Here is a 27,124-nt window from a genome sequence, read left to right as displayed (position 1 = left end):
GCAGGCCGCCTTGGAGAGCATGTCCTATGCGAGGAGGGTCCTTAGAGCCGACATGATATTCCTAGAAGGGGACTCTGCCACATTAGTTGACAGGATACGAGGAGTGGATCCGAATGAAAACGAGCACCCATTGCTTCGCGAGATTCACGGTCTGGCAAGAAAGACATGATTCTTTCAGGTAGCACACGCTTATCGGGAGGCGAACAGTGTGGCAGACTGTGTCGCCTCCTTTGTAGCCTGACATTCGAGTTGAATGATTTGGACCAGAATCAGAGATATACTCCATCCTTTATATTATTTTATTTCTTTTAATTTAGCGAGTTATACTTACGTGAGAACTATTGGAGGAACAACCTTCAGTATCTCTTGTAACAGAGTCCAGAATCTTTTGTAAATCTTTTATATATATATATATATATATATATGTCCAGGGAATCTACAGCGGCCTCAGAGCGCGCGTCTCCATCTCTGCTGTAGCGGCCTGCTCGAGATGGAACCGGAGACGAACAAAGAAATTGGCAGCGGAGGAAGCGGCACCAGGACGTGGGCGGCGGCGGCAGCGGGCGCGTGCCTACTCCTGGTTGGCCTCGGCGGGGCCGCGCTCTTGGCGTGGTGGGCCTTCGCTTTCCACCGGTCCGACGAGCAGCTGTGGATGGTCCCCGTCGGCCTGATCCTCCTCGGCACGCCGGTTGTCGCGTGGCTTTCCGTCTGCGCCGCCGCTCTCGGCCGGAGATTCGAGCGGGTGGTGACGTCTCCGGCTTTGGACCCGGAGAGATGATGATCCGAGTAAAGCAGGCAAGAATTTTGTCGTCTGTTTTGTTATTTTTTCCTTCTTCCCTTTTCTTTTCTTTTCATCGTTCTTTTGTTTCTTGCCATACGAGCTACGAGGGGCACGAGGAGCTTTTAAAAATTTTGATATATATATTTATGTCCAGTTAATGCTAAACGCAACATAGAAAAGTGATTCTAGAGGCTCTTTGAGTTAATAAATCACTGTCAATAACTGGTATAAAACTTATGGGAAGAAATTAAACCTCCCAGTTCCAAGCATGAAGTTCAGAATTGGAATCACACAAGCATGCAGTTGCACGGCACATAAAGAATGATGGGATGGGATGATTTCTTTCTTTCTTTTTCTTTTTATTTCTCTCTTTTCCGCAGCATGGATGTTAAGTTAGATTGAAGAGAAACATTGGAAGGGTGGTTAAGATCCCATTAACCAATATAGTTTGCGATGAATGCTCTTTGGTATTAATTTATTAGATAAACTGAACAGCTATTTGCATTTGTTTATGGAGTCCAATTCCGATGGTGTTAACCAAAAAAAGATTTCATCCTATCCAATCCCATCCTATCCTATATAGAGACGAGATGAGAGAGAGACGTAGTCCGTGAGAGGAGTCCCAGAGTTCTCAAATTTTTTAAATGGATAGAGTCCTTTCCATGATGGAAAGCTCTCCCACCTGCACTCTTCCACCGGATAAGTCCCAAGCCAAGAGATATTCGGGCACACACGCCTATCAGGCAGACTATTCTATCCGATTCAAGTGCTATGTGCATGCTTTGTAGTTTTTGTCTTTTTTTTCCCCAAAAAAATTCTTCGGTCTATCAGCATGATATTTATGCAGTTCATGGAATTAATACCCATAACTGAGATTTTTTTTATATTCAAGTTTTCAGATTTATATATACATGCAGGAAGGACTCTCACATGGAGAACTTTGTGTTGCTACCTGGTGGCGCTGCATTGTCTCATATTCCTCACATTTAGACAATTGTTAATTTGTTCCTTAAATTATTTGTATGATAATTTTTTTAATATATATATATATATATATATATATATATATATACTTGGAATGTGATGCACGGGCACCTTCAACAATGTGGTAGATATCCCTAAATTTAATATAATACATCTATCTAGAGTACTGATTAGACGAATTAGCTAATCTTTATACAGTGGGAATGCCGCCTACCCAATTTGACCCAAATCCGTTAGATAATGCATCATGATTCATGCATGGGTTTGGTAAATAGCTTTCTTTAACAAAATTAGAGGGAAGTGCCTCACTTCCTCCCTATTCCGTCAAAAAGAAAAAGGATTCATGCATGGGCTTCGCTTAGGAGAGAGGTGCAAGTAGCAGAGCCAAGTCTTATTGACTGCGAAGCTAGCTAGTCCCTGAGAAGTTAGCAAGTCATGGCCAAGTGCTGAAGGTTATATCAAACGACGCAGGAAAAGATAAATCAAAGAAGTTGCATTGTTGGAACCAAAAGGGCATGTATCGCCTATTTTAGCTAACGTCGCCATACTAATTATGCCCAACAATGCCATAAAGTGTTGCTGCTCCCCAGGAGTAGATGATGCCATGAAGTGTATATATACTTCAGCAAAGTCAATTTAGGTTCACTCACTCCTTATGGAATCAGATTTCCATTAATTACACAATGGACGAGCATTACAGCACGCTTCATTGAGGTGAGCCTGTCAGCAGGGATTGATGAGAGAGCTTTGGTGATTTTATTCTGTCAACCAGTCCATTTTTTTTTTTTTGTGCTAAAATAGATGTATCATACATAGCGGGCACGAATACATCCAACGAAATCAAAGAATAATAAGTTCCGGAATGTACCGAATAGTCCCCTCTCCCCTAGCTACAGAGTCTCCTCAGATATGGTTAGCCACATAGGATGCTACCCAATTTGCTGCCTCATTGGCCTTGCAATACACATGTTAGCCTGCAAGACCATCCCACTCCTCACCATCGCCTAAATATTCCTAAGGAGTGGATGATAATTACCCATCCCTCTCACGCTCTGCTCGATCTAGCCAATGATAGTAGTCAAGTCGCCCTCGAACATTATGGTATTGGCTTGCAGCACGTGCCTCAACTCTGCCTCCGAAACAGAGGTATTGAAGATCTGACAAGCACCAGCCGCATGCGCCATCGGAAATAACAGAAATATTGTAATTTCTGAAAGAAAGGAACACGTAGGATGACTAAAACCTTTCCACCTACATGGTCGCAGTCCGTTACATATCACCTTAAGAATAGGATAGAAAACTTGAAATGTGGTATGCTCATCAACTAGGGATTAGTCGTGTGTTGGATGGTAGTATCTGGGAGAGGAAGGACCCAGGTACGGTGGCATCCAGGGACAAACTTATCTAAAAAGCCTAGGGAGCAGCTGAATCCATCAATTTCAGGGCTACTTCGTTACTTGGATGGAAAGAAATTTTAATGAGCGGATTGAGATAGTTTGACTTGGAACTGATGCCTGCAGTACTTCCAACCGCGGCTTCTCCGTGTCCGATTCCTTGTGCACACTCAAAACAAATTTATCTTTATTTTAAAATAAAGAGTTTGGCTCCTCATAAAGATAGATACCTCATTCCATCAAAAAGAATTTCCTCGCATGTCACAAAATTCCCTATAACTTTCTCTCACCTTTAACAAACCACACGACAAACATAGCACCTTATTCTACTAAATAAGAAAAATATTAATAACTTACTTTAACTAAAAAATAAGCTCAAGTGTACTATGCCTAAGATTCAACTTGACTAAAATGAACTAGCATTAAAAATAAATTTCAAATAAAATAAAATTTTAGCGGTGATTTTCGACAACATGATTGGCGCTCCTCCATTCCCAACTCCAAATCCTAGCTACAAACTGAAATCATTTGACAAGGGGATCTAATATGCTATAAATGAAATGTAATTCAAGACTCAAAGAATACAGTTTTGATATAATTTTTTATTATCCTAATGAATAAGTTATATGGTATTTTCTCTCCAACTTTCTCCAATCATGTCTTGTAAAGGATCAAGTACCACTGAAGATAGTGCCAGCTACTAACCCTCTACAACTCTAACTGCAATTCAGTTCGTGCTGGCTTATATAGTAAAGATCTAGTTGATGAAAAGATTGACTCATCATCATAGTTAAATACGAAGAATTTTTCCATAACTGCCTATTTTTCTTTCCAATATTTCATAATCATATTCAGCTTTGTATATAGAAGAAATGGGTGTTCTTTAAAAAAAAAAGTTAAAAAAAAGCTGTAAAAGCAAAATCTATGGGTGGATATATATGCCTACTGACTTTTTTCTTTTTTTCTAAATTTACACGCACAAAATAATATTAGAATTGTTTTCAAGCGTCTGACAAAACGAAATTCCCTCATTTCTTCGCATCGTCATTTAAGATTGGATTAGAAATTCTTAGATAATGCAGCAAATATAGTTAGCTAGAAGCCTAGAACTCCCACCGGTATTTGGTTGTCTACTTAAAGCGTGGTCAACTTGGGATTATGAAAATATTTTCAAAAATTCTGCATCAAATTCAAAACTCCAAACAAACAATTACCAAGAAGAACTACAAAGAAGAATACCATTAGAAAACACATCTTTTCCTTCCCTCATTTTCCCCCTCTTCCTCATCTTTTTGTCCTCTTGGGCCCACATAATCCTGCCTCGATAGTTTCCATCTTTTACAGCTCCATCGCGACCGGTGACCGCACCCGTCAAAACCATGGCCTACTTAAGCGGAATGGCCGTCCTCAGCAATGGTGGAGATTAAAAAAAAAAAAAAGAGGAGCGACTACGGATTTACTTTACTTTTACTGCCTTGCAAAGGGATGATAGAGACTATCATTCGCCGAGGCGTTCCCCAAGTCGTACTTGTCTTCCACTTGCTCTTATCTTTTGCTAGAATTTTTGAAGCACTAAAAACTTAGTACTAAGCTCATCATATTATTATTATTATTATTATTTTATACGATAGCTCACGTCAGAGTTCTACCATCAGTGTCAAAAAAAAATAAGAATAAATAAAAGTAGAAGAGCAGAGTCAGTCCTGTCTAAATTTTTTCCGAGCGGTGAAGCGCACCATTTTTCTCTAACATATCATGCACCTATTTTGTTGGTGCTTTATCTCCTCGTTATTTGAATAATATTAGATTTGAGCCCGGTATGGCCCAAACTCACCGACCCAATCTCTTTTCAATCCTAGCCTGGCCCATTTGAATCTTTATCCCTTTATTGGGATCTTATCCTCCACCTTCCTTTTAAGAATGGGAGGTAGAAGCATCGTGCCTAATGCCACTTGCCACCAGGACCAATGATGACTTTTCTTTAAATTTCGAAGCCTTCCTGCGGCTCCTGAGTTGATGCTGCCTTAGGGCTTTCGCACCTTTAAGTTGTGTCTTCCATCGAATCTAAAGGAGCATTTAAGTTGTGTCTTCCATCGAATCTAAAGGAGCAATTGAGCCAAGCTAAGTTGGGTGGCTAAAATCTCGAACTCAACATGATTCAAAATATTTGAATTCAAAACTTGACTAAATCAATCAAATCTTAATATCCAAATTTGAACTCGAGTTAATAAAAAAAATAAGATATCAACTTAAATGTTAGCCGGGCCATACTCGAGCTTGAGTTCGAGCTTAAATTCTTATCGTAGTCATAATTAAAAAAATACGGTTAAAAATTAGAAATTAGGCTAAATTTAAAAAAATTATATATAAAATATTTTTAAAATATTAAATTAATAATATATATTATTATATATTATTAAAAGTTATATACTCGATCAGGCTTGCGAGTTTTCGAGATAAGTATATTATTGTACGAGCTCGACTCAAAAATTTGTTTGAGCTACTCGAGTTTGATAATAGTTGAGTCAAGCTCGAGCCACTTGAAAGCTACTCGGCTCATTTGCACCCCTAATTAAATCGTGTGGACGAGTGTTGCACATCTCATCCTATTTCTTGTCTTAGCTTGATACAAAACAATAATTGCAACATTCATTCCCACCACAAACTACTCAGAAACGGAGAAACCATGTATGTAAATATTGTTATCAACTGATTTCCTTGCAAATAATTGAGAAACTCTTTTCCTAACAGTGGTCGTCCTACTGATGCTAACCACATTCATGGCAGAGGACATGTGGCTCTCTTTAAGGCAGTGCGTCACTCTTGCTTCATTGACATTTGAACCTTCAAGAGAGACTTCAATGCAGTCTTAAAGATTATAGAAGACAGCTGCGTGCACGTAATCACCAGTTTCTGGGAACAAATTGGGATCAATGATAAAGTAGATTTGCAAATACTTTAAAAAAAATAAAAATTAACCAAAATAATGTATTCAAGGTCATTGATATGTTTGCACTTAGCATGGTGCCGAACCAGGTCTTTTTATTATATATAGTCATGATAGATAAGTAGCATGATGACAAGATTGGCATGCCGAGCCTATGTATTGATCTATATAAATCAGCTATGTATACCATATATGATATTCAACATACATATCAATTTCTTATGAAAAAATGTTCCATAGCAGTTATTTGTTTTCTTTCTGTAGGATGTTCAAGATATTTAGGATTGGAATATTTCTTAACGCTCAGCCATTCATATCAAATTAAGTAACAGGGAGATGATCATTGTGATCTTTTAAGCTCTGAGTGTATGTTATTTAAAACAGGAATAAATCATAATTTGTGAAAATTTGTTATGTTTCAATACATTTTCAGATGAGACTAATACATAGAATCTTGAAGACAAAGAAAAGAAAATCAAGAGCAAATTGGGGACTTTCAGGAAGTTAGTGAAAACTATTGTGCTATGTAACTGGCTTTGGTTTGAGGGTACCAATTAGTTGAATTAGTAACTAAGTTATTGAGTATTGGATCCAGTTCAACCTTGCTGTTACCCCAATTTCAATCAAAAACTTGTGGTGGTCAATGAAGCAATTAGTAGTTTGTGCAATCCAGTTTTTGTGTTGGTAGGTCAATGAAGCAATTAGTAATTTGACCACCTTGAAGAGAGTTTTTGCTTGTATTATTAGGCAATTGCTCGTAATTACTGACCATTGCTGGTGGTCAATCCAGTAATGTGCTGGTAATTAGTAATTTGCTAATTACTAATACAAGCAAATAATTGACCATCTTGAAGCAAATAATTACTAATTAGCAAATAATTACTATAATAGATTGCAAACTTGTAGTGCAAAAAAATTTGACCATTAATAATGTCTGAGAACATTGCACTTCACAAGATGTGCTGACCCATAATCCACAACCCATAGGCATGGCTGCGTGAGCTTAAAGGTCCCGATGTTAATCCTAGATGGACTAAACAACATGATTGTATGAGCACTTTGTATGTGTTAAAATCACCACTTATCCCAAAAGCTTAAACTGATAAGATGAGGTAGATTTATTTATATATTTTATATTTTCTTATAGCATGCTCAAATGGTCCCTCCAAACTTATTGTGTGTGCGTGTGTGCGCGTGTGTGGGTGCGCGTGTGCGTGCGTGGACCATCGTGGACCTTAGCAGGTGGATATTTTGATATGCATGTAAACACGGTGGAATTAATGGAGGGGAAAGTGGCACAATGAAAACACCTCCAAGGAAAGTTGTAATCACGGTAAAATCTCTCTCCACCAAAACTTTCTAAAACATGTTCAACTTTTTTTCTGCTTTTTTTTTTTTTTTTGCCCCTCTACCATCATGGATTACATTGGCATTTTTTTGTCCCAAATTAACAACTGAATCATGTACCAGAGAAATTATATGCAAGCCATTAATCGCAACCGCTTATTTTTCTAGCAGTTGACCAAGACAAGCGATTGACGAATGAGGTCTGAAAAATGAGCAATTGTAATTGGTGACATGTATAACCATACGGTGGATGTCGTATAATATATATGTTGGGGGGAATAAAGTTTCCCCCCAAATGACATAAATGCCCCTAAGAAGCTGTACAACCTCCGACCCCGGACAGCCGAAGTCAGCGTCCGACCTCGGAACGCTCGGCCACAAGACGACCGACCCCGAAACCTCCGACCTAAGAGAAACCCCGATGTCCGAGGACCGTACTCTAACACCCCTCCGGCATTTATTGCGCATGGCCGCTGTAATCTTCCGGCACACTCAACAATAAATGCGGATCTCCGGCTTACTCCATAATAAATGCGGATCTCCGGCTTACTCCACCAATAATACGGATCTCCGGCTTACTCCATAATAAATGCGGATCTCCGACTTACTCCACAATAAATGCGCATGGCTCCTGACATCTACGGATCCCCAGCTCTCCATGGCAAATCGACCCAGCAGGGTCTAGTCGACTATGATAAGTCTCTGATCTCGGCCATACCGCCGACATCAGTGCAATGATTCGCCTGACCGAGCGCCGACCTGAACAACATGCCAAGCCGTACTACGGCCTCGCCCTGTTACATCACAGGTAAACCGACCCCCGCATATAAAAGGGATCCTTGGCCTCCCAAGAGGGGATTGGAACATTCATACACCCAAAAATCACTGTTTATCTCCTTCTCCCCACTATTTGCCCCCTCCCTGACTTGAGCGTCGGAGGGCCGGCGCCGGAGAACCCGGCCACCGGTTCGTGTGCAGGCACCCGGACGGAGGACGCCACCAGCCAACGGATCGCCGCCCCGCTGCGAGGACCTGCTGTTCCTTCTCTCCGACCGCCCCGAACGGAGGACGCCGCCCGCCGACAGACCGCCGCCCCGCTGCGAGGACCTGCTGTTCCTTCTCTCCGACCGCCCCGGACGGAGGACGCCGCCCGCCGACAGACCGCCGCCCCGCCGTGAGGACTAACAGTCGTTCCCCCTCCTCGACTGAAGATTGCCCCCGGGTCCAATTTCCAGCAACAGTTGGCGCTAGAGGAAGGGCCCGAGTTCGCTACCATGAAGCTAAGAAGCAAAGGGGCTTCCAACGCCTCTCGACGTCCTCCACCAAGCCCAGAATGTTCCGTTCGGAACTCACCACCCCCGGTTGAGCCAGCACCTCAAGTTCAACCGGAACAATTTGATGCCCTGGTGCAACAGGTGCAGGCCTTGGCCACCGCTGTCCAAAGCCTACAACCTAGAGGCATCCCAACGGCACCGCCTCCTCCGGCTCCAGTTCAACCGGAGCCCCCTACAAGCGGGTTTCCCCTTCGAGTATCATGCTCCAAGTCCCAAACGCTCAGTCCAAAATTCACCATCAAGATCTCCGGTAGATCAAGTTCCACAAGTCCAACTCGAGCACTTCGATGCGCTTGTGCAGCAAGTCCAAGCGCTAGCTATTTGCAGCCCAAAGCCTGCAACAAGTGGAGGCCCCTCCTGTGCCGCCTCCACGGAATCATGTTAAGCAGAGGAAGAAACTTTCTCCTGACTCCCGAGCCATCTCGAGTCAGGCATGGCTCCCGCTGCAACGACGTATGTGGGGGCAACCAGTGAGAAGTAGTAGTCCAAGTCTCACGTCAACGAGTTGGGGGGAAAGAGAAATAAAAGCTGAGGTCTGGAGAAGAAAAGTTATGGAGCTTTAAAATAGGATTATAAGCCTCTGTGACAAAGGGTACAGCCCCATTAAATTCCATTATCCTTCCAAGTCTTCTGTCTTCCGGCAGCAAGCAAGAAACCAGCATGTACTCCCTCCTTACGGGCGTAAGTCCTTGGGACGGCGCCCGCGACATTGCTCCCCTTTCAGAGCGTCGCCATCACTGAAGCCCCCGTCGAGCTCATGCAGACCGAGCTCAGAAACCCGAGCGCAAAACACCTAAAAAATCAAGCCAAAGAAGGCCGGTGCCGAACCAAGTCCTGAGGGACTTCGAAGCTCGAGAGCTATCAAAATATCTCCAAAAGGTACAGGACGCCACTTTGGCTTCAAATAAATTCAATATTTTATCTATTTTCAGGTTAGCCAACGAGCTCAGCTCGTTCTCCTACCCTGACCACGGTCAGGATGCCCTGAGACGTCAGGATGCCCCAATATATTGGGATGCCCTGCCACAACGGGATGCCCCGATTCGTCGGGATGGCCCGAGACGTCGGGGTGCGGTCTTAAGTGACCAGACGAGCTCGGCTCGTGCTCCATCGGCTTCCACCGTCGAGCTCGGCTCGTGCTCCCCGACTATGAGTTAGCGGTCCTCTCTGACCAGACGAGCTCGGCTCGTGCTCCATCGGCTTCCACCGTCGAGCTTGGCTCGTGCTCCCCGACTATGAGTTAGCGGTCCTCTCTGACCGGACGAGCTCGGCTCGTGCTCCATCGGCTTCCACCGTCGAGCTCGGCTCGTGCTCCCCAACTATGAGTTAGCGGTCCTCTCTGACCGGACGAGCTCGGCTCGTGCTCCATCGGCTATGAGTTAGCGGTCCTCTCTGACCGGACGAGCTCGGCTCGTGCTCCATCGGCTTCCACCACGAGCTCGGCTCGTGCTCCCCGACTATGAGTTAGCGGTCCTCTCTGACCGGACGAGCTCGGCTCGTGCTCCATCGGCTTCCACCGTCGAGCTCGGCTCGTGCTCCCCGACTGAGTTAGCGGTCCTCTCTGACCGGACGAGCTCGGCTCGTGCTCCATCGGCTTCCACCGTCGAGCTCGGCTCGTGCTCCTACCCTGACTATGGTCAGGATGCCCCGAGACGTCGGGATGCCCCAACTATAGGGATGCTCGAGACATCGAGATAAGTCAGCGGTCCTCTCTGACCGGACGAGCTCGGCTCGTGCTCCATCGTCTTCAGCCAACGAGCTCAGCCCGCTCTTCTATTTTTGGATTTCTCTGCCGACGTCCCCAAAGAACGGAGTCCGAGCAGAGAAGCGTCTTCAGTCACCTCGGCGCAAGGACGCACACGGTACAAGGTACCCATTTACTTAAATGTTTCTACGTTAATGTCTCCATATTATCTATTTTTGGATTTCTCTGCCGACGTCCCCAAAGAACGGAGTCCGAGCAGAGAAGCGTCTTCAGTCGCCTCGGCGCAAGGACGCACACGGTACAAGGTACCCATTTACTTAATGTTTCTACGTTAATGTCTCCATATTGTCTATTTTTGGATTTCTCTGCCGACGTCCCCAAAGAACGGAGTCCGAGCAGAGAAGCGTCTTCAGTTGCCTCGGCGCAAGGACGCACACGGTACAAGGTACCCATTCATTTAATGTCTTTACATTATTTTATTCTTGGACTCTTCTCTGCCGACGTCCCCAAAGAACGGAGTCCGAGCAGAGAAGCGTCTTCAGTCGCCTCGGCGCAAGGACGCACACGGTACAAGGTACCCATTTACTTAAATGTTTCTACGTTAATGTCTCCATATTGTCTATTTTTGGATTTCTCTGCCGACGTCCCCAAAGAACGGAGTCCGAGCAGAGAAGCGTCTTCAGTCGCCTCGGCGCAAGGACGCACACGGTACAAGGTACCCATTTACTTAATGTTTCTACGTTAATGTCTCCATATTGTCTATTTTTGGACTTCTCTGCCGACGTCCCCAAAGAACGGAGTCCGAGCAGAGAAGCGTCTTCAGTCGCCTCGGCGCAAGGACGCACACGGTACAAGGTACCCATTCATTTAATGTCTTTACATTATTTTATTCTTGGACTCTTCTCTGCCGACGTCCCCAAAGAACGGACTCCGAGCAGAAAAAACGTCTTCAGTCGCCTTGGTGTAAGAACGCTCACAGCACCAGGACGATCGATGACTGAACTACTTCCTTCGCCCGAGCCAAAAAGCAGCTCGGACTCGGAAGTCGGGGGGTAGTGTTGGTGGAAAAATGGACCACCCCACAAATGTAATTATAGCACCCAAATCCATCAGCAAGCTCGAGCTCATCCTAAGTGATGGAGCTCTTCCGCTCTCGAGCTCATCCTAAGTGATGGAGCTCTTCCGCTCTCGAGCTCATCCAAGTGATCGAGCTCATAGGCCGAGCCGAGCACAGAAGGCCGAGCCGAGGCCAGAGGGCCGAGCACAGAGGGCCGAGGCCAGAGGGCCGAGGCCAGAAGGCCGAGCACAGAGGGCCGAGGCCAGAGGGCCGAGACCAGAAGGCCGAGCACAGCAGGCCGAGCCCATGCCTTAGCCAAATATCCAATTTCCACCTAACCCCCTAAGGGACCTGACAACTCCACTATAACCTGCCACTATCTCCAAGCCATCAAGGCATAAGATCTTCGCAGGTATTCGGCACGACCTGCCATTAATGCACGAGACTCTCTCAAGTCTCCGATGCACTCGGTCATTTAATGAACACGGCTCGAGACGATCTCCGGATCACTGAACCATCAGAACGTATGGTTCTCCCTGACCGCCGGTTCATTCGGTAATAAATGCACTTACCATCCACGGACCCCAGGCCCACCACAGCCGGCGGTTCAACCACTCCAACAGGTCCGATCGACCGTGACAACTCCCTGATTCCGGTCTGATCCGGTCCCGTTCCCCATTACGCCATTAATGGGCCAAATCGTGCCCAATTATTACAAAACAGGACAAACCTCCTGTCACCTCCCAGGTAACAAAAATTCTCCTATAAAAGGAAACCTGGAGGGAAAAGGGGGAGAGGACCAAAAGGGGAGGAAAAACCCGAAGCTCTCTCTGTCTTCTCCACATACTCTCCTCCCTGCTCTCTACACATACTTGCCCCCTCTGACTTAGGCATCGGAGGGCCGGCGCCGGGGAGCCCGGCCACCGGCTTTTTTGCAGGACAGGACAGGACTGGACGCCCACCCCTCTTCGGACTCGCACACCCCCCGCGGCGGAGGACGCAGCCGGCCGGCGCACCGCCGTCCGCCCCCTGCAGCAGCGGAGCTCCTCCTTCCCCGGCTTCGCGTCGGCCCCCGGGTCCAATTTCCAGCAACAATATAAATTCTCATAAAAAACTGTGCTTATGCTCTCTATTAGTATGCATTCAATTAGTTTATATGCTTCCTCTAAGCAAGCATTAAATCTATATTATTTGAAATGCAATGGTATAATTAAAGTTAGTTTTTTTTTCTAAAAAATATAGATTAGTTGATTATTATCCTCCCTAATGCAATAGAGTATGAAAAAAATGGTGAAAATAATAATAATAGTCAATACAATTATTTTAAATATAGTCTTGCAGTAAGCCAAGAGGTTTGACCCCTGTTGTGATTTCAACATGTTCATAAAATATAAAGCATCTTCTATTAGAAATTAAGGCAGCAAAGCATATCCATCATTGCGAAAACACTCGCTTGATTCTAAAATTCCATGAACTATATATGTTGCTATTGGGAATCATCCAATCAAGGCACCGAGCTAACATGATTGCTGGGGTGCTCGGCTCGTCTGCAGCCTAAATCGAAAAGATTGAGTAGGAGTCATTGCGAGCTTTCATGATGACGGTTTAGTGGTTGTTGCACGATAGCTTTGATGCTGCACATTGCTGAGCTGGCAATAGATTATGGAGGTCTCGCGCGTAACGCTGCTTCAACAGTGAATTCGATCTGAAACAACAAAGATAAAAAAGTTCACCTACCATAACGTGTACCTTGTCGCTAAGTAGGAGAGTCAAAAGAGAACTTATCTTGAGGACTCTAAAAACGTATATATATATATATTTGTATGCGTGCACATGCGAGGGCTAGGGCTTGACGATAAGTAATTCGAATACAGGTGCAGGCTCGTTATGGTAACATATTAGTATTTTGTCCGTACTTTTTGGCCATGCTGATTGTTTGCGCATCAGGTCTGTTTGAAAAATAGGTCATTATTATAATCAAATTATGGAGAGAGAGAGAGAGGGGGTTGAAATACGAAAACCTCTTCGTGTGCTTTTTTTTTTTTTTTTTTTGTAATTAGCCATAGGATGAGTTTTGAATTATCAGTCTGTGGCTATATGCTGGATCCTTATTGATCGATTTGCCGCATAAGATGAGCTCTGAGATATATCAATATATAAAAGTTTATTTATCAAAATACAGCTTCTTCATTCTAGATTCACACCAAGCTTATAAGGTTCGGTGGATATATCGACGAAACCCTAGCTCGTGCCGTAACAAAACCGTCGAATAACAGCTGTCAGCTTTTCCCATCCAACGCGTACGCCTTTAATTGGCTTTCCGGTGCTCTGTCCCACGACAATACTGGCGACAAGACCAAGAAGATCATGTGGTTTGGAAAAGTGAGAGCGAAGGACAAGCGGTGGGTCCCAACTGAATTCGCTTCGCGACGGAGAGAGGATATTTCCGTATCATTTCCGTGTCGTAATGTGATTCGGCCGTGCAGGATAAGATCCGCGTCAGATGCGTGTCTCTCTGCAACGGGGGGAAGAGCGGTGGCGCTGAACGAGAGCTGCCAAAATTTCCGTGTACAGAAATGGTCAGAGAGGCCACGGGCCCACGGAGGACATCCCAGCCGTCGGTTAGGTCCCCACGGCTTATGGATTTTTGCAATTATTGCACGTTCTGTTGTTTTCCGTACCGTACTATTATTATGATTACATAAAATTACACACCGGCCCAATTCATCGCTGGGCAAGCCAGATAAGGCTAATAATTGGATCCGGTCCACGTCAAGTAGGTGAAATTCCATTTATCAAAAGCTGTCTGACAAGATTTGTGGTTGCACTTCTTAACCAATGAGAGGGGGAAAAAAAGAACGGGATAATCGACCATACAATTTTGTCACGAAGCAGGTTAAAATTTTTCCAATTGGGTAAAGTTTGAGCTTAAAAATTGGACAGGCAAAGGAACGAACGAACAAGTGATGTGGAATTTAGTTTTTGGCATCGAATGGGTAACGGGTGGTTTACAGGTTTGATGAATCGGTGGGCCGAGAAGGCCAGGTGTTGTGTCAAACAAACTTGGCAGAATTCCATTTGAGGCAGCGCAAAAAAAAAAAAAAAAAAAAAAAAAAAAACTTTTTCATACCATGCATGCTTGTTTTCTTGTTTTATTTTTTAAAAAATAATAATTTATATAACTCTAACATGGTACATCCTACCAAATCATGCCACGTTGAAGATAGCAGAGCTGCGTCAATGCAAAAAAAAAGAAAAATTATGTCTTTTTTATGCCACCATCGAAAATAATAGAGCTGCTGGTTGAATCATCTTAATTACTGTTTAATATTTTATTTTAATTTTTTTGGACTCGACCTAATTTTATTTCTTCACCCTCATATTATTTGTTTTTATTAATTTAATTGATTGTGCTTATGTAGCCCCCTATATATATATATATATATATATATATATATAAATGTTGGGGACATTTTTGGTATTCTAGCAATGCTTCAAGGGCGTCGGAGGAATACTTCCTCGTCGCCAGTCTATATCGGTCCTCCCCTGCCAACCTCCACCGAGCGAACCACGACCAGAGTTCGGCCGTCATCGCTTTCTCCCTCCCTCATTCCTACCGTCTCTCTTCTCTATTATATCTGGAGTCCAGGCGGGGGCGTAAGCAAGACGGAAAGAGAGGGAGAGGGGAAGAGATGAGCAGCGCGGTGGTGGGGGCTCGGACGCGGGTGGGCAACTACGAGCTGGGGAGGACGCTGGGGGAGGGCAGCTTCGCCAAAGTAAAGTTCGCCCGCAATGTCCAGAACGGCGACAGCGTCGCCATCAAAATCCTCGACAAGGATCAGGTCCTCCGCCACAAGATGGTCGAACTGGTGTGCTCTCTCTCTCTCTTTCTCTAATCTCCTTTTTGTTTCTCGTTTTGATAGGATTAATAATTAATCTTGGAGAGTTCGTCGTCTGATCGTGACTTTTTTTTTTTTTTTAGTAGGTTGCTTGTTCCATGTGCTTATAGTTTCAGGCTCTGTCTTCTTCTTCTTCTTTATTGTTGTTATTATTATTCTTGTTGGAATTCTTGGACGGATGTACGAATCGGATCAGCTAGGATGAGAGATATCACAATTTGCGTGGTCTTGGGCTGTCAGCATTTGATGGTTTAAAAGGCCCACACATCGATAGGTCTAGAATGGCAGAGCTCTAAGTGTTAATCAGATTAAACATTTCTGTTTCTGTGTATGCTCCAAATTGTATCTGGTTATAGATCAAAGGATGGTTAGCTTGTTTGATTCTAGGTTACAGAAGTCCGATGCATGTGGAAATCATGGAGTCATCGTCACTGGTATTGTTGCTGATATAATTTTGCTTAGCCATTAGTATATCACTGGCAGGTATTTTAAGGATGTGATCTGATTTTAGGTTAATGGAGGAAAATGCCATCTGCAAACATGGATGTGCGGTTTGGTTCTGAAGACAGGGAGTTCATATTGGAGATCTTTTCTAAAAGGGTAGGAATTGGAATGAGGTTTTATATTTAGTTGGCAGGGGTACATGATATTGGAGATGGAACACATATTTAACTGGCTTGGATGAGAAAGTGAGGACCTTCAAAAAGTAACAGCTGAATTTGGGGCTTGAGTTTTTGATATTTAAGATGAGTTATATCTATTACACCTTTGGGTTAGCGAGAACGCAGCACAATGTCAGATAAATAAGAAAATTAGGGAGCCAAGGTTTGAACTGGAAATTGTTGGGAGGTGAAACCTGGAATTAGGGCCTCGGGCCTTTATTTTATATAGGTCCTTTTCGCTAAGATGTCCAATCATCAGAATGCATGTATATCATCAAATAGAGAATAGGTCAGGAAGGTTTAAGTCAGCTAACAGATCATTAACAGAACGAGATTCAACTGTAAAGCATGATAACAAGTCTTTCCTTGTATTATTTGTCTCTTGAATTGCATCCATATGAGGGAGTTAGCGGATGGCACCAAATGGAGCAAAGAAATAGCTAACACTTGTTCACACACACACACACACACACACACACACACACACAGAGAGAGAGAGAGAGAGAGAGAGATATATATACTTTCTGTTAGGAAATCTTGCTTCCACTACTTCATTCTCTTCACTGCTTGAGGCCCTCTCTTCCATCCAAGATCTAAACAATTAACTCCATGAGATTTTATTTTTGCCATCTTTTGCCTATCTATCATGCATTTTCAGCTGCATGGAAGCAGAATGACTTTGTATTTTCAAACATTGTAACTTTTGTGTATTATTTTTTATTGGTGTTCCATTTTCTGCAATTTTTTGTAAGTGGTGCTTTCCTGCTCCTATATCATAATTTGCTCCAGTAGTTGCTTCTGGTTCAGACTGTCATATTTTAAGTGATTGTCAATGGCGGTCATTTGTCAAATTTTTTAAGAGCAAGTTGCATAAGGGGACTGAAGCAGCAGTAGCTCCTACAGAAACAGGGTTGCCACCAATTATTACTCTTACATGGAATTCTAATTTTTCACTTCTCTTATCCATAATGAAGCTCCATTTTTAATATTTTAGGTGCCAAAGTGTGAAATAACTTGTAGAAATCAGATCATCCTTTTTTTTTGGTTAATTCTTTGATATACCCAGATTTTTGTTCATATCAAATTTGCATGAATATAACTTGTTAAGCCTTATAATCAGTGAGCATGCGGCAATTCATATATATGAGTTTGGATTGAACTTTCTAGTTATTACTTGATTGGTATCTGGTCAATTAGTATCTTTAAGTTTGATCATTCGTAACACTTTTTATCAGTGTCACAATGTGAACACTCCAATTACCTCTTACCAGATCAGAATAGAGACATTATGGATCGGTGCATATGGATCAGAATAGAGACTAGTTATTACCGATCTTTCCAAATTCCAATCTCCCTTGATTCACTTGCTATGGTTACATAGTATCAGTGGATGTGGCCACCAGGCCCCATTTTCCTTCCATAATACCTCATCTCTCATTCATGCGGATGAGCAATGTACCTCTGTATTTAGAATCTATGCATGTACATTGAATAAATCCATGTTGACCACTCAAATGAAGAGGTCTACATTCTTCTTCCTGTATTTACTCTTTCCTAGGTAGTTTTTCCTTTTTAAAAGGAGGCAGGGAAGAAAAGGAAATTCTGTAGATAGTACATTTGTTAGTTGAGAATGCTACCTGTACACTCATGTGTAGGACAGGCAAAAACATCCTGCATGCATGATGCACCACAAAGGCTAAGGTTTCCTGCGTGAACAATAAAACAAATGCCAGGTGGGTTCTACATAGTATAGTTTATTGTCATGTCCATGGCCAGCATAGCAGTCTTAGCCTAGTATGTTTACATTGAGGATTTCTCTTCTTGGTCTGCTTCTGACCTGTAAATGAATTTATTTTCAGGAATGGTAGCATGATCTTGCTGTGGCAGTGATTGGAAGTACAATATGTCAATTTAATATCATTAGACCTTCTTATGTATTTATTTTGCAGTGACTTTGGAGGTTCTTGTTGCTTGGAAATTATTTCAATTGTCCTTCATTACCTTCTTTCAGATAAAAAGAGAAATTTCTACTATGAAGCTAATCAAGCATCCAAATGTTGTTCAGCTCTATGAGGTACCTTGAAATCTGCTCTTAGATTTCTGTAATTTAGTTTTTTTTTCTTTTTAACCAACTTGGCTTGTGATATATAAATGATTACTTCTGTTATAATATTATCATACTGATGCACTTTCGAATAACTCTGGTCTTAAGGCTTATTTGCTGTCTTTAATCAATAAAAATGATTTCGGTTTATGCAGACATCCATCATCCCTGCTACATAGAAATGCTCATATATGTACATATTTATGTCTAATCTGGTTATATTTTAAAAGTAATAGCATGATCCATTGATCAGAACTTCATTTCATAAAGCTGGGTTCTCTATATGGTTCTTCTTTTCTGTAAGGTGCTTCTGTTTCATATATAAATATCTTTTATAGCTTTATGATCCTCTGACAACCTCAGTTTATATAACTTGTAGGACATTCTTTAGCAAGCTTTTACTCTCATGTTATTCGAATGTTAACTGCTGTGTTTCCTTTCTATGAGCTCAAATGAGCTACCTTGCCATTTCTTCTATTCAAATGTATGCCTATATTTCAGGTTATGGCCAGCAAGACAAAGATATATATTGTTCTCGAATTTGTTGATGGAGGCGAGCTCTTTGACAAAATTGTAAGGTCATCTACTTGGAAATTAAGTGTTCAAAATATTTCTACAATCACACATACACAAACAAAAAGGATGTGCCTATTATAAGTCTTAAAATGCATCTACATATTGAGCACATACACCCTAGAGATCATCTAGTTGTATTTCACATGTATGAATGAATGTATGTGATGTGATATTCATTTGCACATGTGCCCTTTCACTCAAGTGTCATTTTTTTCCTGTTCTACATTACCTTATCAGGTCTTTGATTTCTAGGTCAAGCATGGGAGGCTAAAAGAAGATGAAGCAAGGAGATATTTCCAACAACTGTTAAATGCTGTTGATTATTGTCATAGTAGAGGTGTATACCACAGAGACCTCAAGGTTTGACCAACATTACTGATGGGTGTCCCATTTTTGGATGCACTGTCCAACTGTCTATTATCTTTCACTAAATGACTTGGAAAGCGATCTTCTTTAGCTAGTATAGCCAACAATTCACGTGCCTTAGCATGTTTTGCAGCCTGAAAATCTACTTCTGGATTCATATGGCAACCTTAAAGTTTCTGACTTTGGCTTGAGTGCATTTGCACCACAAATACGGGTAAGTATTTTATTTGTATACAAGCTTCCCTGAATGATTGGACTTTTTTCATGACTTGTTGGTTTGCCAAACTGATTAGTTAAAGAAATTCTCATTTAATGTATCAACTTGACTATTTATAATCTTATTGAATAATATATCCTTCAGTTCAGTTACATTTGTTATTTGTTACATAATTGAGGAGGTTGGCTGTGCTTAGGCTTATTTCATGATAAAAACCAGGTCGGGGTATGGATTACATTGAAATTGAGTTGAGTTGCTTGAAAGGGTATTAAATTGGATGAAATAGATGATGTATGGATTAAGAGAGTTCGGCAAGGCTGAGTGAGAAAGAGAAGTATCTTTAAATGGTTCGAATTAACAAAATTCAAAAGTCAGGACTTCTTGACAAAAATCATTGTGATGTCATTATTGTATTATAGATTTTGCATTATTAGCTTCGACTTCCTTGCCACTGTTACTTTCAGTAGTTTCTCAAAGCAACTTTCCTCACCATATTGTCCCGTAGTTTTTGATGGAGTTGTCATGCTATAATTGTTGTCATTAGTATCAAAATCATATGTGATCCACATACCTTGAATACATAGCTGACAATCCTCGTACAATTGAATGGGATTGGTGTCACATGGATCCATCTTCTGACTCATTTTTATGAATTGTTGACTTCTTAAATAAAAGAAATTCTCATTTTTTATATTTCATTCTCTTTAACTGTATAATTTTTTTCTTTTTTTGAGAAAGAAAGGGAGGGAGATGCACCCAAACTATAATTACCTAGATACACCACTCAAGAACCCAGATCCTCTAGTTGCCAAGTAGAGAGTGCTACATTGGGGAAAGCCCCAGTTCATTTAACCTTTATCCTTTTTCTCTTCTTTTTTTTTAAAAAGCATATGCAATGAGTGCAGTTCCCTATTTCAAAATTTTGTCTCCTTCTATCTGTCTAGAATCTTTAGATACTTCACAAAGTTGAGAGTCTTGAATGGTTACTTGAGCTTATTCTGTAAAGTCAATATGGTCTGTTTCTTTTAATCAGTCTTTCAAGCTCCATGAAAGTTTCTCTTGATTCTAGAGATGCCTTGGTCAGAATTTCAGAATTCTGTGGTTTTAAATCAGGCTGTTGCTATAACATAGATTTCATGTATCATGTGCCGTGGTTCAATGATTGATGGCATCAGAGGTTTCTTTGAATGCTGTATCTGTTCCTTGTTTTCATCCATTTTCTAAAGATTTTCTTATTTAAATTTGTACTTCAATTTCACAATCCTTGTGAACATATCCTGGAATTATAGACTAACCATATTAATCAATATACTTGAAACTCAGGAGGATGGACTACTACATACTGCATGTGGAACTCCAAATTATGTTGCACCTGAGGTGTACTCATCCCGTCCATCCTTAATGGCAACATTTTTTCAGCCAATTTCATTTTATGTCAAACAACTTACATGCTGGGCACTTGATTTCATCAGGTTCTCAATGATAAAGGTTATGATGGTACTGCTTCTGATATATGGTCTTGTGGTGTAATACTGTTTGTCCTTATGGCTGGATACTTACCCTTCGACGAGCCAAACCTCATGGCTTTGTATAAGAAAGTAAGTTTTTTTTTTTTTTTGATCACTGAAGTACAAGTCTTCCTCAATAATAGAATAAATTTCTTGAGTGTTGACCATCATCCTGGTCTACCTAAATTGCAGATCTGTAAGGCAGATTTTTCATGTCCATCATGGTTTTCTTCTGGTGCAAAGAAATTAATTAAACGTATTCTAGACCCAAATCCTCATACTGTAAGTACCAATCATTGAGATTTTCTTTTCCTTGTGCATGTAACAGTGCATTGCTTAGAATTCAGAATACCTTAAGTTCTTCATAGAACTGCCATTTTCACGATACTATGCAGCTTGGTGGCTGCACCTCTGCATGCTTGCATGCATGTTACTGGTCTCTTCTTTCTTCCATAAGGCTAGCTAATACTGTACTGCTTATTTTAACAGCGCATAACAATTCCACAAATTTTAGAAGATGAATGGTTTGCAAAAGGGTATAAGCCACCATGTTTTGAACAAGGGGAAGATGTGAGCCTTGATGATGTTGATGCTGTTTTCAATGATTCAGAGGTAAGAACTCACTGCCCCGAAGAGATTATGTTGAGCTGCCAAAAATTCTGAACTATACCAACTCCATTGTTCAGCATAAAATCATGCAGAAGATACGCTGTCATGAGAATGGTAGCACTCAAGAAAATTAAATTGGCATACCCGTTACAATAGAAAAATTGTTGCATTGAAAACCTTATTTCTTTTTGAGGGAGATAATTGGAATCCCATAATTTTTTTAAGAAAATGAATCAGAATTCCAAAGATGATGGCACTTCATCAGGAGAGACTACAGAAATAGAAAAACTCATTGCACTGAAGCTTATCAAGTACTTTATTTATTTTGATGTCATTGAAGTATTAAAATATAATGATTCATGACAAGAAATTTTATTTACAATTTATGATAAGATTTCATTTCTGACATCTGTCATTTCAATATGCAGGAGCATCATGTAACAGAAAAGAAAGAGAAACCAGAGTCAATGAATGCATTTGCACTTATTTCAAGATCACAAGGTTTCAATTTGGGAAATTTGTTCGAAAAACAGATGGTATGTTGGATAAGGCTGCTTCGTTCTTTCTTTCTTTCTTTCTTTCTTTTTGTTGAATCCTGCCTTGCAGCTTCCATGTTAAAGGGTTGTGTTTGGTTTGGGCACTATAGCTGTTCCATTTTTAAAAAGCTGCTCAAATCTTGAGGATTAAAGTTGAGGCACTGATCCATGCTGGTCAGGTGCTGTACAATATATACCATGGTAGGGGATTGGCACAGCCAAGTACAGTGCCAGTTCAAATTGTTATTAAAAAAAAACTGTGCCAAGCTGCACCAGATCACTATGGTCAATTTGCGGCAGTCAAGTGTGGTACAGGGTCAGTATGTGATCTAGGGGTGTACCATAGGTACCGGTGCTGGTTTTCAGTTGGTTCATATCGGGACAATACAGGCGCTACTCCAATCCTTACTCATGTAGCTATTTTGGAAAGTATAGGCAAAGTAAATGTTGCCTAATTAATTAACTCGACGAGATTAGTTTTGTAGTTTCACAGAAAAACAAAAATCTACAAATTTGCAATATATGGTCTGCCTCGTTTGTTAGACTCTGGTTACTCATCTAAGGTTCACCTGAAAGGGATCTGTCAAGAAAGACAAGTTTAATTTCTTCTTTTATAATAGATTTGATGGATTTGAGATTTTTCTTTAATTATTTGTTATCGCCATGGAGGTAGCATTAGGTTACAGACTTCAACCTTCATTTACATTGTAGCTTGGTTCTTCCTCATGGAAATTTTGACTGAGTTTGAAATGAGGCCTGTATTGACCTTAATCAGATATTATTAGCAAATCAGTAATCTTTCTTTTGCACTAAGAAGTATAGTTAGTGAGTAAGCTCATATTCCTGTTCATGTTGGAACTTACAGGGTCTTGTTAAGCGGGAGACACGCTTTTACTTCTCAGTGCCCTCCCAATGAGATAATGGCTAAAATAGAGGAAGCAGCTAAGCCTTTGGGTTTCAATGTGAGCAAACAGAACTACAAGGTAGAGTGGCACATTATGTGCTTAGATCACATCTTGCACTTTCATTGTAGCCAATGATCAAATTTTCATTCCCAATTTAGTATATACCAATTGTAAAGTCGATCTGAGTTAAATGCATGTTGTCATTTTGCCTCATTCCAGATGAAGTTAAAGGGAGACAAAACTGGAAGGAAGGGCCGTCTATCTGTAGCAACAGAGGTATTGCACCAAGCCATTGTCTTTTTTTATTTAAGCACTATCTGACCGGAGAAAATATAAAAGCTAGGTAATTTGGTTGACAGTAAGATTCTAGTTCTCTTCTGGGTCTCTTGGCAGAAAAGCATGTAGAAAAGTTTCCTGTCACACTCTATTAGGCATGCCATTTTGGAGCTCCGCATGCCTAAATATATGAAGCACAGACCTTAGGCTGCAACAGCAAAATCACTTTACCAGTCCATCACAGATTTTGATCTTCATTATTTTTGGCTATATCCAGCATGCAAGGTCCAGCCCATGCTTCTGTTATCTAACTATATAGTAGTGGAGTGGATTTATTGTGAAATATTTAGTATCATTGAAACACTATAGTTATTTATTGGGCATTGCATGTTAATTAAATACCTGTCCAGAGAGTTAACTTCCAGCGTGTTTGACAGTTGATATTTAATGCACCATATGTAACTTGAGTCCTTTTTTTTCTTTTTAAATTTTATGGTATTGTTTGTTTTCATGGCCCTCTCTTTCAGCAACTTCCAATCAAATCAAGAAGTTTGTCAATTTTTCTCTTTTTTTTTCAGGTTTTGAGGTAGCTCCTTCTCTCCACGTGGTTGAGCTGCGCAAAACTGGAGGTGACACATTGGAGTTTCACAAGGCATGTTAAGATAGAACTATATAGTAATCAGAGGCCTGTTTGAGATGTTGCACCCTCACGGTCCATCAGTAACATATATTTTTATCAAATCCTCTTGCAGTTCTATAAGAGCTTTTCCTCAGGACTAAAAGATGTTGTATGGAAGTCCGAAGCAATCACAGAAGAGATCAGGTGAGTTTCAAAATGGCTTTGAACATATATGTGGTAAGAATGTAAGTGGTTCCTCTTCTGTTTACTTCCTACCTCTTCAAATGAGATCCATATTTGCAGGTAATATCATGGCTTTCTCATAGCAGCAGTGTGTATATTGCCTATCAAAAACAGGAGGCCTTTTTGGTGGTGAAATGTAGCACTATTGTACATACTCTTGTGGGGATACACTTCAAAGAGTGAGTCCCTGTCATTTGCTCAAAGAGACAGTACATGCATTCCTCTGATTCGAGTTGCCCAACAGAATACAACAGGGGAGACTAACTAGCTCTCCCTTTTCTTCTGTTGTAGGTTTGAAGTCCCAGCTTTTAGTCATCATTGCAAATAATGTATAAGATTGAAAAATAACTAGATGCTTAATATTGTCACGAGCAATGTGCTGCAAAATGAATCCTGCAGCTACCTTGAACTTGTATTGCATTATCAGCATTCTTCCTACATAGCTTTTTCACCTGCAAATTGGAGGTAACTTGTTCTGCTCATAGCAATCCATAATCCTGTTTTAGCCACATCCTCTCCAAGTTAAAATAGACACTTTCTAACTGTAGTATTTGCCAATTTGATTTAACAAAATATTCAGCTTGCTCCTGTCAAACTTTCAACACCAAACTATACTAGCTAGCATGACTATCGGCTACGCTATTGGAAGGTCGCAAACTATCCGTTCCTACAGCTTGGCTGATGTAGTCCAGGCGGCGAGAAGAAGCCCATTTCGTCTATATTTATATATATTTATACCTTGTGGCCCCTTCTCTTGTTTCATCTATCTGAAACAAAAATGGTATAAATATATATAATTTAATTAAAATTATAATTTTATCCTTCGTCTCTCCATCTCTCTCTCTCTCTCTCTCTTTTTACCCCCCCTTTGTCGTCGAGTCAGATACTTGGGAAAGGTGTCGGGATCAGATTTCACATATGCCTATGCAACATTGCTCATATGATCTTAATCTTCTATAAAGTGGTGCTTGAGACAACTTTGACAGGACTTCAAAGAAACAAAAAAGATCAGTTGGCCAGAGGGAATTGTGAGATCACTCGTAACACTTGACATTTATATTCTGCAGCAATGCTTCTTATTTCTACTTAAGTGGGAAAAGACATAACACCATGCACTTCTAATTTGCCAGGTATATTATTTATTAATGACCAGAAGCATGATTAAAAATGGGGGAGGGATGCCTTGAAATGTTGATTTTATGTAGGTCTATATAGAGGTGCAGTGTGTAGGCGCATGAACTTACACTACGAATGTTTGCTTGATGGTTTAATGTTTCATTTGACAGAGTTGTGTGCCACTGAACATGAATCTTTTGCTGCTTTTGTAGTTCTTGGGAAGTGGAGTCATCCTCTGGAACCAACAAAAAAAAAACTGTGTTCCACTTTGATAATCCATCTGGTGCATCAGATTCAATAAAAAAAGGCACCTAAAAAAGAAACACCAGTTCGGTATAATGATCCGAATAGCTCATTCCAATCTAATAAATAACCGCGTATCTCTTGAAACTTGAATATCTACGGACGGACCTAAGCATTTTCTCAGCCAGTCGACGGACCTCTCAGCTACATAACTGTATCTCAATTAATTCCTATAATTGGATATTCCAATCCAGGAGGAGGAAGAGAAATGGGAAGGGGGAGAATTATTTCCATGGGTGGAGGCTAAAGCACGGAACTTTACAAGCGTATTCGTCCGACATCTGCTCGACGATATGCCGGTCCTTCAGCCAAAGAAAAAGAAATGCTTTTTCCCCTCTCCTAAGCAAAGGATGGGTGCCAAAATCGATCAAGAAAGCGAATGCCGTGGAGATTTTTCATCAAGCGGATCGTTGATCGGTACCTAGGAGACGCAATCACGGCGAAGCGGAGGACCGCCGGAGTCGAGGGGCGGTGCTCATGAGGCGGGGGCGGGCGACTTCCTCGGGCGCGTTGAACAGCCTCACCGGCCTCGCCTGGCTGACGCCGCTCATCGTCTCTCCTTCGCGAACCCGCACCAACACAGAGCGCTTCAGTTTTTCATAATAATGCACCCGCTCTGTTGATGCTGGGGTCAAGGGGAGCGAACGCCCGCAGATCCCCCACCCATATCCGACCCAAAACTATGGATTTGGGACGATGGATCAATAATTTTAACGGGTCGGGTCTGGGTTCTTGATCGGAAACGTTTATTGGTTTTGGAAGAGTTTATATGCCGATTGGTATGGTATAGTATGGTATGTATGTATGTATATAAATCTCAAGAAAAGAGGGAGATCTCCAAGAAAAGTAGAGGTTAGTCACAGTAAGGACGGGGCCAAACTAGACTTGGTTATAGAGATGGGCCAACCAAAGTCATCTTGTGTTTCTACCAAAAAAAAAAAAAAAAAAATCATTTTTAGATTTTTTTTAGTTCTATATAAGTACCTAAGATCTCCTTAATGAATAATGCATATGGGGCTAAACACATGCCCACATGAATCCTTGAAAGAAGATGTTGATTTAGCTAAATATCAAAAATCCCTAAGTCTCTTGTACTTGAAAATCAACATGAAAGTTGACTTAAGCTAACTTGATTTACATGCTCAAATATGATTCAATCCAAATTTGGGCCTGTCAATTTGCAAATCAGCTTCCTTATTTATATTTGCTTTGAGCAGGATGGTTATATGCTCTGCCTCATCCTTGATCAATCATAGTGCGTAGATGGAACGAGACATCGACCAAGTGGTCCAACTCATTCTCAAGCTGAATGCTATATGTTTAGTCTTATAAATATCTAAGATTTTCTCGACGAATAACCGATATAGGGCTAAATACACGCTTGTGAATCCTCACATAAAAATGTTGATTTAGGCTAAACATAAAAAAATCCTCAGGTCTCTTGTAATTGAAAATCAACTTGAAAGTTGACTTAAGCTAACTTGAGTGACATGCTCAAATATGATTCAGTCCAAATCCAGGCCTGTCAATTTGCAGATCGGCTTCCTTATTTATATTTGCTTCGAATAGGATGGTTTTATGCTCTGCCTCATCTTTGATCAATCATAGTGCGTGGATAGAATGAGACATCAACCAA

The 27,124-nt window shown here is 41.3% G+C and overlaps 1 protein-coding gene across 1 annotated transcript; it reads left to right on the top strand.

Moving 5' to 3' along the window:
- The first annotated feature begins 15,099 nt into the window (after positions 1 to 15,099).
- LOC120103985 (CBL-interacting protein kinase 9-like) lies at positions 15,100 to 24,578 on the top strand. Its single transcript, XM_039117043.1, is given in 16 exon segments — positions 15,100 to 15,418; positions 18,122 to 18,184; positions 18,716 to 18,787; positions 19,043 to 19,150; positions 19,290 to 19,370; positions 20,697 to 20,750; positions 20,846 to 20,971; positions 21,074 to 21,163; positions 21,371 to 21,493; positions 21,919 to 22,026; positions 22,892 to 22,915; positions 22,917 to 23,009; positions 23,151 to 23,209; positions 23,787 to 23,859; positions 23,960 to 24,030; positions 24,130 to 24,578. Coding segments are annotated over 16 exon segments (1,326 nt in total). The 5' UTR covers positions 15,100 to 15,241; the 3' UTR covers positions 24,134 to 24,578.
- The last annotated feature ends 2,546 nt before the right edge of the window (positions 24,579 to 27,124 follow it).

The sequence above is a fragment of the Phoenix dactylifera genome, unplaced genomic scaffold (genome assembly GCF_009389715.1).
Source record: "Phoenix dactylifera cultivar Barhee BC4 unplaced genomic scaffold, palm_55x_up_171113_PBpolish2nd_filt_p 000165F, whole genome shotgun sequence".
Lineage (NCBI taxonomy): Eukaryota > Viridiplantae > Streptophyta > Magnoliopsida > Arecales > Arecaceae > Phoenix > Phoenix dactylifera.
The sequence above is the reverse complement of the archived record's forward strand: the minus strand, read 5'-3'. Positions and strand labels throughout refer to the sequence as shown.